Below are 14,638 nucleotides of genomic sequence, written 5' to 3'. Positions count from 1 at the left end.
GACCCTATGGGTAAGGGTAGGGTCTGGGTCTACCCGAGGGTCCGAGTTTCAGCCACTTTAATAACAAGATTAACAGCTATGGGGTCTATAATATTAAAAAAAAAATCATACTACTTTAACATTATGAGTTTATTAATCTGCCGTTAATGGTGGTTGTCGGTTGCCGGCTATTAGAGAGATGGTTGCCAGCCGCGTGCGTATCAGTGCTGTGGTGGTGGTTTTTTTGTGTCAGTGGTGGAGTGGTGGTATTGTTAGAAGAGTTTGGTTTGGTTTTATCACTTTATGAGATGAGGGAAGAGAAAAAAACTTTAGTTGGGTTTCTACAGTCTGTCAGTATGAATTCAGAAAAGTTGTAATTTTGATTTTTTTTCTTTAATAAAGGGTCTAAGGGTCGGGTATGGGTTTCATAACATAAACCCGGACCCGGACCCGAAATATTTTCTTAAGACCCATACCCGACCCATACCCATTGGGTCTGAAAAAATGAGACCCATACCCGACCCGTTAGGGTCCGACCCTTAGGGTCTGGGTCGGGTCCCCGACCCACTGCCATCCCTACTCTTGACGCCTTCGTTTTCCGCATTTCGCTATACCTAAATCAATTTTAATTTTTCGTCATTTTAGGGTTTCTTCGATTTAGGGTTTCTGCGATCAATTTCTCCGTTTTTTTTTGTAAGAACTTCTCTTCGTTTCAAAATTAAAATCACAAAAACAAGTAATCGTTCCTTTGATTCAATTTTATCAAAATCACACAAAATTCAATCGATTTTCATCAAAATTTCATCAAAATTTACATCATGCCTGATTCAAGTACCGAAGTTAACAGCGAGTACAGGAATCCATACGATGATCCACTTTTTCTCTCAAATTCTGATTTTCCGAGAATGTCGCTCGTTAATCCGCCGTTTAATGGAAAGAACTTACTTAATTGGAGCCGAGGAGTTGTTATGGGGCTTGGTACTAAAAACAAGCAAGGTTTTATCGACGGAAGCACCGCAATGCCTGAATTGACGTCACCGAGGTTTCAAAGTTGGAAGCGGTCAGATTATATGGTAAGATGCTGGATCTTACACTCTTTAACTCAAGAAATTAAGGAAATTTTCATGAATCCCAAATCTGCTAAGTGTTTGTGGTCTGAATTAAATGAAATGTATGGACAATCAAATGCGCCTTTATTGTATCGATTGAAGAAAGATTTGCGAAATATTGATCAATCTGATAAGACAGTTGTCGAGTATTATAATAAATTGAAGCGTCATTGGGACGATATCGAGGATTTGGAACCTATACCGGATTGTACTTGTGGAGCCTTAACTAAATGTTCTTGTAGTTTCTTGAAGAGATTACTTGAAATTACATCTAGGGAGAAGGTTTTAACCTTCCTCATGGGATTAGATGACCTCTATGACAATCTCAAGACAAATATTTTGTCAATGGATCCTCTGCCTAAGATAAATAAGGCTTATTCTTTGGTACAACAAATTGAAAGCCAGAAATCTATTGCTAAGACAATCGCTACTCAAGTGGAGTCCAGTGCTATGGCTGTTCACAAAGGGAAGTTCTCAGGTCCTTGGAACAAACCTAACTGGAATGTTTGGACCAGAGAAGGGAACAATCAAGGTTCTGGTCAACGCTCTGCCTTTGGTCAAGGTCACAATTCTGTTCAAAATCAGACTTCTAATCAAGGTTCTCATCAGAACAAGAAAGGTAAAAGGTGGTGTGATCACTGTAACAAGAGTGGGCAATTGGGCATACAAACGCTACTTGTTTTATCCTTCATCCAGAGCAAAGAGAGCAATATCAAGCAAGATTTTCTGGTCAAGGAAACTTTCCTGGAAGTGCTGCTCATAATGTTGAAGTCGTCACAAATGAGACAAGTCAAGATAATCCTCTCACGGGTGATAATATTACTTCTGGAATGCACTATGTTGGTGATCATGCAGGGATGGATCATGGAAGTTGATGCTAGGCTTGTTGCAGCAATCTATCAGCAAATGGTTCACATGAAGCAGAAAGGTGTTATGAATTCCGAATATTCTGCAGTCAATTTTGCAGGTACTTCTTTTGTTACTAATGCATACACGAATTTACAGACTTGCTTTAAAACATGGATAGTTGACTCTGGTGCAACAGACCATATGAGTTCTGCAATAAATTTGTTTCAAAACAAAAGAAATCTCTCAAAACCTATTGTAGTTGGTCTGCCTGATGGGACTTATAAACGTGTGACTATAATAGGGGACATTATTTTAAGCCAAGATCTTATTCTACATAAAGTGTTATACATAGCAGATTTCAAGCATAATTTGCTATCTGTTGGGAAGTTGTTGTCTTCTACCAACTTGTCTATCAATTTTGACATTGATAGATGTATAATACAGGACCATCACAGTAAGGCCACTGTTGCTGTTGGATTAAGAGAAGAAGGACTTTACAAGTTGAAGTTCCAAAGAGATTTAGTAGGCAATGGTATGCAACATAATAGTTTACAAGTTTCTCTTTGTTCTTGTAAGCATAATAAGGGGTGTACTTCTAAGATAGACTTGTTCCATGCTAGATTGGGACACACTTCTTTGTCTAAGTTGAAGCATTTAGATTTTGTTCAATGTGCTGATGTTCAGAAACTTGAATGTGAGACATGTGTTTTGGCAAAAATGCATAAATTGCCATATAATAGAAGTCAATCTTATGCTTTAAATGCTTTTGATTTGATCCACATTGACTTGTGGGGACCTTACAAGAAGCCTACTTTAACTGGGGCTACATATTTTCTGACTATCTTAGATGATCACACACGTGTGACTTGGACTTTTCTTTTAAAGGACAAGTATCAAGTATCAGAAGTTGTTAAAGATTTTCTGACACAATTTGGTAAAGTTGTCAAATAGGTTAGAAGTGATAATGGGACAGAAATAGTGCAGCACAGTTGTCATAGGTTGTTTATGGATAGGGGTATAATACATCAAAAGAGTGCTCCAGGTAATCCACAACAAAATGGCTGTGTGGAAAGGAAACACAGGCATTTGTGGGAAACTGCTAGAGCTTTACTTCTGTATGCCAATCTTCCTATAAAATTTTGGGGAGAATGTTTGTTAGCAGCTACACACATCATTAATAAGCTTCCTAGTTCTGTTATTTCTTGGAAGATACCTACAGAACTGTTATTCAACAAACCTGCTTCTTATGATGATTTAAGGATCATAGGCTGTTTATGTTTTGCTTTGGTTAATCATCAACCAAAAGACAAGTTGGGTGCCAAAGCAAAGAAATGTATTTTGCTGGGTTACCCTTATCAACAAAAGGCCTACAAATTATATGATCTTGATAGTCATAAAATTATCATTAGTAGGGATGTAATTTTTCATGAGTCCATTTTGCCTTATAAGGTTGCATCTCCTCATTCTTGTGGGCCATCACAAACAATATCTTTCCCACATTCATTTACTCAGTTTTATCCTCCTATAGCAGAAGATGAAGTACTCCATAATAAGGTACATGACCCTGTACACAATCCTTCCTCTAATTCTGATCATAGTGATGTTCATTCTTCTGGTGTTGGTGTTGAATCACCTGTTCATGAATTACATACCAGTCCAAATACTACTACTACTACTACTACTGATTCTTCTCCCAGTATACCCAATCACACTTCTTCTATTCCTATGCCTCCTAGAAGTTTTAAAAGAACCACTCAAATTCCGGCTAAATTGAAAGATTTTGTTTGTCATATGATACCTCAAAGGAAAACTACCACATCCAATACTGAACTACCTGAGCATAATGCATCCATTGCTGATCCTTCACCAGATTCAGCCTATCTCCATGCATATCATGTGTTTTTATCCTCTTCCAAAACCCACCTTATCCCTGAACCAGCTTCTTATTCCCAGGCAAAGAATGACCTAAATTGGATAAATGCCATGGACAAGGAGTTGCACGCTTTAGAGGATAATGGAACTTGGGAAATCACTTCCTTGCCTGCTGGTTTTAAACCCATTGGTTCTAAATGGGTCTACAAGGTGAAGTATAAAGCAGATGGGACAGTGGATAGATACAAGGCTAGGTTGGTTGCTAAAGGCTACAATCAGATTAAAGGGAAGGATTACAAGCATACTTTTAGTCCCGTGGCTAAATTTACCACTGTGAGGGTTTTTTTAGCTGTTTCGGCTGCAAAAGATTGGCCAATTCACCAATTAGACATCAATAATGCATTTCTCCATGGGTTTCTCGATGAAGAAATCTATATGGCACCTCCTGAAGGATACAAATCTTTAGCTCCAGGACAATATTGCAAGTTAAAGAGATCATTATATGGTCTTAAGCAAGCTTCCCGACAGTGGAATCTTGAATTGACCAAACTCCTTCTTTCTCAAGGATTTCTCCAATCAAAGAATGATTATTCTTTGTTTTGTAGGTCATCAGGAACTAGTTTTACCACCATACTGGTTTATGTTGATGACCTACTTATCAGTGGCAATGACTCAACACACATTTCACACATAAAACAAGTATTGGACAGTGCTTTTACTATAAAGGATCTGGGGCACATCAAATATTTTTTGGGTTTAGAAGTTCAGAGGACAGCACAAGGTTTGTATTTGAATCAACGCAAGTATGTTCATGATATTCTACAAGATACTGGTATGCAAAGCTGCAAGCCTACTTCCTTTCCTTTGCCACGGGGTTTGCAATTATCTGTTGATGCTAGTGAGATACTTCCTGACCCGGAGATTTTTAGAAGACTTGTGGGAAGGCTTTTGTACTTGAATCTTACCAGGCCTGATTTGTCTTTTGCTGTTCAACACTTGAGTCAATTTTTGAGCTCACCAAGACAACCTCATTGGCAGGCAGCATTACATGTGGTGAGGTACCTTAAGCATACAATGAATGCCACTTTATACTATCCGGCAGATAATCATTTCACCCTTAGAGGCTTCTCTGATGCTGATTGGGGTACTTGTACTTATAGCTGCAAGTCTGTCACAGGACAGTGTGTTTTTCTTGGAGATTCTCTAATTTCTTGGAAGACCAAGAAACAGAAGACAGTCTCAAAATCATCTGCTGAATCTGAGTATCGAGCCATGTCTTATACCTCAGGGGAAATAGTGTGGTTACAACGCCTGCTACTTGACTTTCATATTTCAGTTTCATTGCTTATACAGCTTTTGTGTGACAACAAGGCTGCTCAACACATTGCGGCTAATCCAGTTTTTCACGAACGCACAAAGCATTTGAACATTGATTGTCATTACATTCAGGAGAAGATTCAAGAAGGTTTGATTTACACAACTCATGTACCCACTGGTTCACAGTTAGCAGACATATTCACCAAACCTTTGGGGCAGTTACAGCATCACTATTTGGCTTCCAAGTTCGGCTTGTTGTTTGATACACCACGCCCACCTTGAAGGGGGGGGGGGTGAAGATTAGTACAGGACAGTTAGCTTACTACTTGTAATTAGTCAGTTAGCTTAATACTTGTAATTAGTCTTTCTTATACTTACTCAATTGTAACCAGACTATATAAGGACTCATGTACATAACACATTCTAATTTAATACATTCAGAACATTCTATTTACTCTGTTGCTTCTCTCTCTAACTAATTCTTCATCTTCAACAAATATCTTCACAAGCTTCATCAATACTCATCAATGGCGTCTCTGATTCGATCATTCGTCATCATTTCACATTTACCTTCTTATTCAAGATTATGATCGATCAATAAATTCTATACTAATTGTGATAATCAAGATAGAATTATGAGGACTCAAAATTTGTATTTAGAATAATTACATTAGAGAACCAAGTGACTCAAGGAGTAAGAAATATGAGGCAACATGTGGAAAAGAGAAAAGAGCTATTGTTGTTGATCAGTTGTCGATAGTCATTGACATGTTGCACATGAAATAAGAAGGTAGAGATGGAGAAGGTGATTGGTGTTACTCTTGGTTTAATTAAAGAAGATAGAGATTGAGAAAGATAAGAGCGGTGCGGCAGACACATGATATAAAAAAAAATTAACAAAACCCTATTTTAGCTCCAACTCCAGTTACCCATGATTTCTTTTATTGTTAAAACCAAATATTTAGCTAACAATAAATATGATGAGTATTTACTTTATTAGTAGTGTGAAAATAAGTATTTGAATTTGAATTTGAATTATCGTTATCAACATTAATATGCCACATTTTTATTCATTGGAATCTATTAATATAGAAACTAATAATTATACATTTAGTATAACTAACCATTGTTCACGAAACTTGCAGAAACACTTTAAATATTACCCGACACACTTTAAAACTTTTCATTGCTTGCCATTTGTAATTTAAAATTACCTATTTTGTATTATATATTATCTCTATTAGTGAATTAAATTATATTTAAGTGAAATTTACTTTTCGATACTTATTAATTTAGTCAACTTATATGAATATTTAATCATGTATAATAATATTTGCACATAGGTTAAAAATAATACAATTATACATTGTTTCATTCAATTATAATTCCAGAATATTATTATCGTATTAACTAACATATTTCGTATGTCATACTTTAAAAATCAACCCGTGCATTTTTTTGCACGGAATTAAAACTAGTTTAATACCCTAATGTGCACTTTATTCACATTTTAGTACCTTAAATGGATTTAGGCAAAAAAAAATGTGAAATACTGCCGAGATTGAAGCAACCGTGACTTGTAGTTATAAGAGGAAAGGGAAGAGGTTGAAAATGTGAACGGAGTGCATCATAAATACGTCGTCATGTCTTTAAAAAATGGTCGGAATATTCCATTTTTTTGGCCTAAATCCACTTAAGGTATCAAAATGTGAATTAAATGCATATTAAAGTATTAAATTTTAAAAAGTTTTCATCCATTGATCTCACTTTTTATACATGTTAGCTTTGACATGGGAGGGAGTACGTTGAGACAAGAATTTGCGTAATTTTGACCAGGACGTCGAGGAGTAGTGGTGGTGTTGGAGGCTTCAGGTTTGGAGCTGTTAACACTAAACAACACAACAAACGGAAAATAAACAACCTTCAGGTAACTCTTCTACATCTTCCCCTCTTCCAATTCTTAGGATTCCCTTTCCTATCCCTAGTTTAATCCTCTCTTTGATTTCATTTTATTTGATTTCCACAAATTAAATGCCTACAAATGTTATTCTTGATTCATGATTTCCCAATTATTCAAATCATCAGTACATCATCTCGTTTACGAATTTGATTAACTGATTATGTTGCGCATTCTGCGAATTTGAGTTTGATTATGCTTATTATCACCGCTGTTAGCAAATTGTTGACCTTAATACTATTTTTAACTTCAAATTCAAGTCTTTAGAAATGTGTTTGATTCAATATTCTTTCGTTTGTGAATGAATGGTTTTGATCAGTGAGGCTCGATATTTGATCCATTTTTTATTGTTTCAGTGATAATGAAGAAATATGGATTCTCGGTTTTGCTCATTATATCTCAGCTATGTTCTGTGTTGAGCTTAGAATCCACAGGACCTGCTTTTATGTGGTCTCCTCATTGTTTTTGCTAATGTCAAATTTTTACCTTTAATGAAAATCTATGTGTTCTTCCATTGTGACATTGCGTGCTTGATTATTCACAAAGCTGTAGTGTTGATGTGAACTCATCTTTTATGTTATGGTTAATTATAACAGGGATCTGCAAGAAAATGTAAATTATCAAACACTTTCATCGAAAGAATTAGCAAGGGATGTTATGTTCAAAGGAAGCTGGTCAAATATAATGGTAATTTTCTAATTTTAGATAACCACCTCTAGTTATTGAAGTTTTCTGTGGATATCCGTTCTAGTATTGCAGTTCTTTCGGTATCTTATGGTGCATTTGTTGTCACAGTGTGAAAGCAAAAGTTCTGCCCAGCCTGTCGATGTTGCTTTAGTATTTGTCGGGAAAGAGGTATGCAGTTCAATCTTATTGTGTTAGCTTTGATCACTTCTTTGCTATTAGCTGCCTGATCTTACTTTAGTAGAATATAGTAGGGAATACCATCCAATTCCCATGATCGTGCGTTCTGAAATGTTCACACTAAGATCTGTGCCAGATCAGACGAGTAAGTTAGGTAATTTGCAGGTGCACACTTTATGTAATTGGGAAGGCAAATAAGACGTTAACGTTTAATGGAGATTAATGCTGAAATAAGGCTATTTTGAAATTGGAGAGAGTAACCCATCTACAATAGATGGGTATCATTACAAATAAAAAAAATTGACTCTCTTGAAATTGGAGAGAGTAGAGAGGTATGTATATTTACTCCACTAATCACTCTTGAATTAATGTTGTCCAAGATTGTGATAAATGTCCAGAAATCGAGAGAGAGAGAGAGAGAGAGTATTCGTACTACAGTTAAGGTGTCAAATTTTATTTAAGATATGGTGTTGTCTAAGAACAATAGACAGGAAGAGATGAATATATACTGCGGAATTGGTTGGGTTAGCTGCAGTGTGCTAATATAGGCGTGTTAATCTGAATTTTCTCGATGGATTTAAGACTTGATTTTTTTCGTGGACTTGGCTTGATGGCATCTGTCCTGCAACTTGTTCCAACCATATAGAGTTTTAAAATCCAGTTGCTGGACTTTTACTCTTGGCATATAGGAGCTTTCTAATTTGCGTGCACTTGTTAGACATAGGAAGGTGCTTTGGGAAAGGTTGTTCGCGTTTAGAATCTGTCATGTGGTGTGAACATTGGTGCTTGACATTTCACCCCGCCAACATTGCTTTTTGGATGAATATATATTTTTTACAAGTACGCGTTTAATCAATTGGTAACTATAACGCTTTTTAATCTCTAGTTACGTTCGGCTGATATATCCGGGAAAGTTATGTCAGAGGCTTCACTTGTGCATTTGCTCAAGGTAATGTCTACTTTATTTGCTTGTTTGATATGGCCTAGGCAGCTAGGCCTAATCTATCATTAAACTCAGTTTCTTATGCTTTGCACCCTCTTTGATAGGACTCGTTAATGAAGTCCAACTTTTCAGTGGCATATCCGTACGTATCAGCAGAGGTGAAGGAAGGGACACTAGAAAGTTCTTTGCTTGAGGAGTTTGAAGACTCATGTGACCATAAATTGGGTGTTGGCAGCATTGCTGTCACTGACTCTTGCTCGATAGAGGGCAAATAATTTTCTATACTTTCAAACATGTACTCAGTACAGGTAGTTCATAGTTTGTTGATAAATTATTTATACGTGTATATCTTTATGCATTTTTTCCATTGATTTATTTTTCCAAACTCGATAAATTGGATAGGAGTTTGTTGCCTCAACCATGGAGAAAGCTCAGAAAGGTATCAAGGGCCAGACAGATTTGCTAGTTCTTTGCCATAGAGGTTTCAGTTCGTTGAAAAACCTTGACCATCCACATCCGGAAGGTAAATCATAAAACAAAATGTTTTGTGTAGATGATAAAATTGGTTTATGATTTTTAAGTTTTCAAAAATTCATTCATCTGGATTTTGAAATATTGGTATATCAGGTGAAGTTTTCTCCGAGTTGATTAGTTCATTGGACAACTCCGGAGCCAAGTATGCAGTTCTTTATGTCTCGGATCCATATAAACCCGTTCAGCACCCTTCAAGCTACCAGATTTGGAGGTTCCTAGCTGAAGCTCCTGGAAACGTTTCTTTGGAAGCTGTTTTTTGTGATGGAGTTTGCCAGATCAAGAATACTCTTCTCGAGGCATTATTTGTGGTAAATATCTCACCCTCTTCTAGTGTAAATCATGTTTCTAATTACAGTGTTCTTCCTGCTTTCCTTCTCCATGTCTAGCGCATTCTTACTTTCTGCATTTGCTTCATGTCGGCGTAAGCACTTGAACTCTCTTTCAGACCTAAATATTTTATCGGATAACGCCATTAAGCTATATAAATTTTGTATAGAAGAAGCATTTGAAACTGTGCAGGCCTTTGATTCTGATATTGGCTGGCCTTTAATGTGTACTAGTTGATTAATTATCATCACTACATCCATGAAGCACCCCTAGGATCCTTCCTAATAATTTTCATACAATATCGACACCGTTCCCTCTGTAATCGTTTCTAACATGTATTATAGCCTTCAAAATCGGTAATGTGACCCGTCTAGGGCGATCATCCCAGAATGAATTGGGGTTGACAACAATTCGTAGATGTCCTTGGGCCACAATACACCTGGATCTACACCTGCTTTTGCGGATAGGACGGTAAAGTTGTTCATTGCCCATGAAGTGGCTGTGGAACACCACTTATTTTGCATTGTTGCTACAGATGATTATTATTACTGTTCATAATTGTTAAAAACTTGGAACACGTTACAAGTAGTTATTATCGTGTCGTTTTTTTGGTATGTATATTACATCACCGTATATATAGCCTTCTAATTTCGTCTTTAATGAACTCCATGGAAGGCGGTATCAAAATGAGTTAGCTTGCCAGTACCAACTCATAGAAATATAGATACTTTAGGACGGCTATTATGTAACATGGTTGATCGGTTTAGCCCTCCAGTGGTGTCTCCACAGTCCACACGCCTTACGGCCCTTCCTCTTGAAGTATATGTAGTTGAGGGCGACTTTTCATGATTTAAAAATAAGAAATTAAATTTTGTCCATGAGTAAACTTCCTGTTTTTCATTTTTGGGTTGTCCATGAATAATCTTCTCTCTTGAAGTTTGTCCTTTTTTATTGCCAGAAGTAAAAAGAAACAAGGTCAGTTTTAGCTGATTAGCTAAACTATGAGGTCATTTTGTATGTTATTGTCATGTTTTGTGACCCCACATCTTTCATCAGCTCCGTAGTTTTTATAAAACGAAACAAGAAGCTTTCATGAACCTAAGAACTTGAGCCTTGTCACTACTTTATACAACAACAACAACAACAACAACAACAACAACAACATCAGAGCCTTAATCCCAAAATGATTTGGGGTCGGCTGACATGAATCATCTTTTCGAACCGTCCATGGGTGAACGCACGCCTCAAAATGCGAATAAAAAAAGGGAAGATGAAAAACAAAAAGGAAGAACGAAAATGTAATGGAAAGTCAAGGTGAACTTAGGGGTTTTAAAATCAAATTCCGTCTTTCTTTTATAAAAACTTAAAATTTAAATCGAGAGAAGATATTAAAACGATTTTTAAAAACCGAAATAGAGTTAAGGATCCGGAATGAACCAGGTAAAATCTATAAGAAAGTGGTTGGTGAAAAAGTGTAATAAAGGGGAGAAAAATAAATAAATTAATTTTTTTAAATTAACTAAAAAAAACACTAAATCTGTCAAAACATCAAATACTAAAAATCCACATGTATCCTTTCCCTCCATTGTGCCCTCTCCGTCACCATACTCTCCTCAAGCCCCAGAACTCTCATATCGTGCTCTATCACTCTCAGCCATGTCTGTCTCGGTCTTCCTCTGCCTCTAGGGACTTTTTTTTTCTGTTCTCCAAGTCTCCAGGCCTCCTAATCAAAAGTGCGTCCATAGGTCTCCTTCTCACATGGCCAAACCATCTTAGTCGGTTTTCCATCATCTTGTCCTCTATTGGCGCCACTTTTACCTTTTCCCTAATCACCTCATTCCTTAACCGATCTTTCCTTGTATGTCCGCACATCCACCTCAACATGCACATCTCTGCCACACTCATCTTTTGAATGTGACAATGCTTCACGGCTCAACACTCGGAGCCGTAAAGTAGGGCAGGCCTAATTGCCGTGCGATAAAATTTTCCCTTTAATCTTTGGGGCATATCTTTATCGCATAGAAACCCTGAAGCACTCTTCCATTTCAACCATCCCGCTTTAATTCTGTGAGCCACATCTCCGTCTAACTCCTCATCTTTTTTAATAATAGATCCTAGATATCTGAAGAAATCCGAACCCTCAACAACATTCCCATCGAAAATAATACTCCCCGCCTCTGTCGATTTCAACCCCGCCACCTTAGTGAACTGACACCTCAAATACTCAGTCTTACTCACTCCTGAGCCTGAACCCACGAGTCTCTAAAGTCTGCCTCCACAATTTCAACTTTCTCTCCACCCCCTCTTTTGTCTCATCAATCAACACAATATCATCAGCAAACATCATACACCAAGGGATGTCGTCCTGAATATCCCTTGTCAACTCATCCATAACTATAGCAAAGAGAAAATGACTAAGTGCGGAACCTTGATGCACCCCGATGGTAATAGGAAATTCTTCCGTTCTAACATTAGTGCGAACACTTGCACTAGCCCCCTCATACATGTCCTTTATGAGGTCAATATATTTTCGCGACACACCCTTTTTCGCCAAAGCCCACCAAAGTACTTCTCTTGGTACCCTATCATATGCCTTTTCCAAGTCAATAAAAACCATATGTAAGTCCTTCTTCTTGTCCATCAACTGTCTCATGATAAAAATCGCATCCATAGTCGATCTCCCGGGCATAAATCCAAATTGGTTTTCCGAGATGTCTACACATCTCCTAAGCCTTTGCTCGATTACCCGCTCCCATAACTTCATCGTATGACTCATAAGTTTAATTCCCCGATAATTGGAACACTCTTGAACATCACCTTTGTTCTTGTACAAAGGGACAAGAGTGCTTCTCCTCCAAGCCGATGGCATCTTGTTGCTCCTCCAAATCTTGTTGAAGAGCATGGTTACCCATTCGATCCCTTTCTCCCCGAAGCACCTCCAAACTTCTATGGGTATACCATCCGGTCCCTCTGCTTTCTTTGACCCTATCTTCCTTAACGCCTTTCTAACTTCACTCTTTTGTATTCTACGCACAAATTCCCGATTAACCATGCTTGGTGTTACCTCTACATCCCAAAAACCTTGTTCCTGATGTCCATTGAATAAATTATCAAAGTAAGAACTCCATCTAGCCTTTATTTCGTTATCCTGAACCAGAACCTTGTTGTCCATATCTTTCACACACCAAACTCTCCCAATATCTCGCGTCTTTCGGTCTCTTATGCGAGCCAGTTTATAGATATTCTTCTCTCCTTCTCTCGTGTCCAACCTGGCATACACTTCTTGGTTAACTTTTGCCCTCGCATCCCGTACGGCCTTTTTAGCGGCTCGTCTAGCCTCCTTGTACTTTTCAAAGTTCTCATCACTCATGCATTTCCCGAGATGAAATAGTTTGCTTATGTTTAGCTTTTGAATTTTCAGACCATAGTTTTGCTAATAATATTGATCTCTGGCTTCTGCTGCATGATGGGCATAGATTCTCCAACAAGGTTTGAGATACCGCAAGAATCTTCATAATTTGGTAAGTAATCAATCACTTTTGTAGCATAACACCAATCCGTCTAAATATTGATTCCAAAGACTGTCTACCAAAAGACGAAAATCAGGGTTTGGAGCTGATGTTTCGTTACTTGTAGATGATGTATTATTATTACTGGGAATTACGTATGAGACAGTCTCATATGTGATACCATCCAAATTTCTTATTTATTTTCTTAATTGTAGGTTTAGTAGGTTTATTTCACATATAAGCTGGTCTCATATAAATTTTTGTGCTATTTATCATAAATGGTTGGAGCCTGGACAGAGATATGGCCCTTGTAAATTAATCTCATCGATTTTGTTGCTTCTCCACGATGTAATAAAAGCTGTCATTTGTTATTGAGTGTAACAGAGGCTCACGAGATGTGGAGAAGACCATATCACAATATATAGAATTATAGGTTATCGAATTTGCTCGACCTCTAAAGAACCGCAAACTGATTGACGCATTCAAGCATTACATATGTCATATGGGTTATGTGTACCATGGCATTTGAATGAATATGTATTAGATGCACAAATCTTAGTCAGGCTTGGTATACAGAATTTGAGTCGATACTTGTCAAGGTCATGAAGTTATCCCAATCTATGGGGTATGTTTTGGTTTAGTCGCGGTGGGACTACGCTGCAGCTCTTTGAAGTTACGTGCTATCATCCAGTGATGGGTAGTGCGGTAGTGCCCGTCACTCTAATTCTGCACTTCAGGTAATGTTCTTGCCTTCTTGGCTATTATTTGATTGTCCGACTTTGATGAACTTGTCAAAATAAAAGAAACGCTACTAGAACGCTTGATATCCTACTCCGTACAAGATAAGCCGTTGGTGTTCAGTCCCGAGTGAAGGATCAGTTTTAGTGCTCTCTTTGGTACTGTTTGTTGTTGAACTTTGTCGCTTTCGCCTTAATGAAATTTATTGGAGAAACGAGAGGGTACAGGCTGTAAGAGATCATATTAGAAAGTGATAGTCAATTAGTGATGGATGTTAGTCTGCAAAGAGAAGAGGTTTGGTGGTTTTCATTGCTTTTAAGATGATAATTTTCTAATTCAGACGTTTGTCTAATTTTTGCCAATTGTCTTTTGTGTTTTTTTGTTAGTGGGTTGGCTAATAAGGTACTTCATCTTTTGGCTGATACCCAACCTCAAGAGCAAGGAATACAATTTCGATTGGTTGATTATCAAGTAGTATTTTCGATATTTTTTTTTTGGATAAGGTACGGAAACTAGGTTGATAGAATCAACCTATAACATCCTTGCGGTAAAAGAAAATCAAGAATTTTCAAATTACCGTGAAGAACAATTGTTAAAAAGAGGGCACAAAGAACAAACTTTCCACAAGAAAGACCGAGAA

General features: G+C 37.4%; 2 protein-coding genes across 2 annotated transcripts; both read left to right on the top strand.

Annotated features, from left to right (window-relative positions):
• Positions 1 to 797: 797 nt before the first annotated feature.
• Positions 798 to 2,888, top strand: LOC141641515 (uncharacterized). The gene has a single exon (XM_074450174.1). The coding sequence runs from the start codon at positions 798 to 800 to the stop codon at positions 2,886 to 2,888; it is 2,091 nt and encodes a 696-aa protein (XP_074306275.1).
• Positions 2,889 to 6,882: 3,994 nt separating this feature from the next.
• Positions 6,883 to 13,456, top strand: LOC141643191 (uncharacterized). The gene is made up of 8 exons (XM_074452233.1): positions 6,883 to 7,053; positions 7,680 to 7,770; positions 7,879 to 7,938; positions 8,834 to 8,896; positions 8,995 to 9,198; positions 9,293 to 9,413; positions 9,518 to 9,732; positions 13,173 to 13,456. The coding sequence occupies exons 5-8, from the start codon at positions 9,184 to 9,186 to the stop codon at positions 13,266 to 13,268; spliced, it is 447 nt and encodes a 148-aa protein (XP_074308334.1). The 5' UTR covers positions 6,883 to 7,053; positions 7,680 to 7,770; positions 7,879 to 7,938; positions 8,834 to 8,896; positions 8,995 to 9,183; the 3' UTR covers positions 13,269 to 13,456.
• The last annotated feature ends 1,182 nt before the right edge of the window (positions 13,457 to 14,638 follow it).

Source organism: Silene latifolia, chromosome 2, assembly GCF_048544455.1.
Source record: "Silene latifolia isolate original U9 population chromosome 2, ASM4854445v1, whole genome shotgun sequence".
Lineage (NCBI taxonomy): Eukaryota > Viridiplantae > Streptophyta > Magnoliopsida > Caryophyllales > Caryophyllaceae > Silene > Silene latifolia.
The sequence above is the reverse complement of the archived record's forward strand: the minus strand, read 5'-3'. Positions and strand labels throughout refer to the sequence as shown.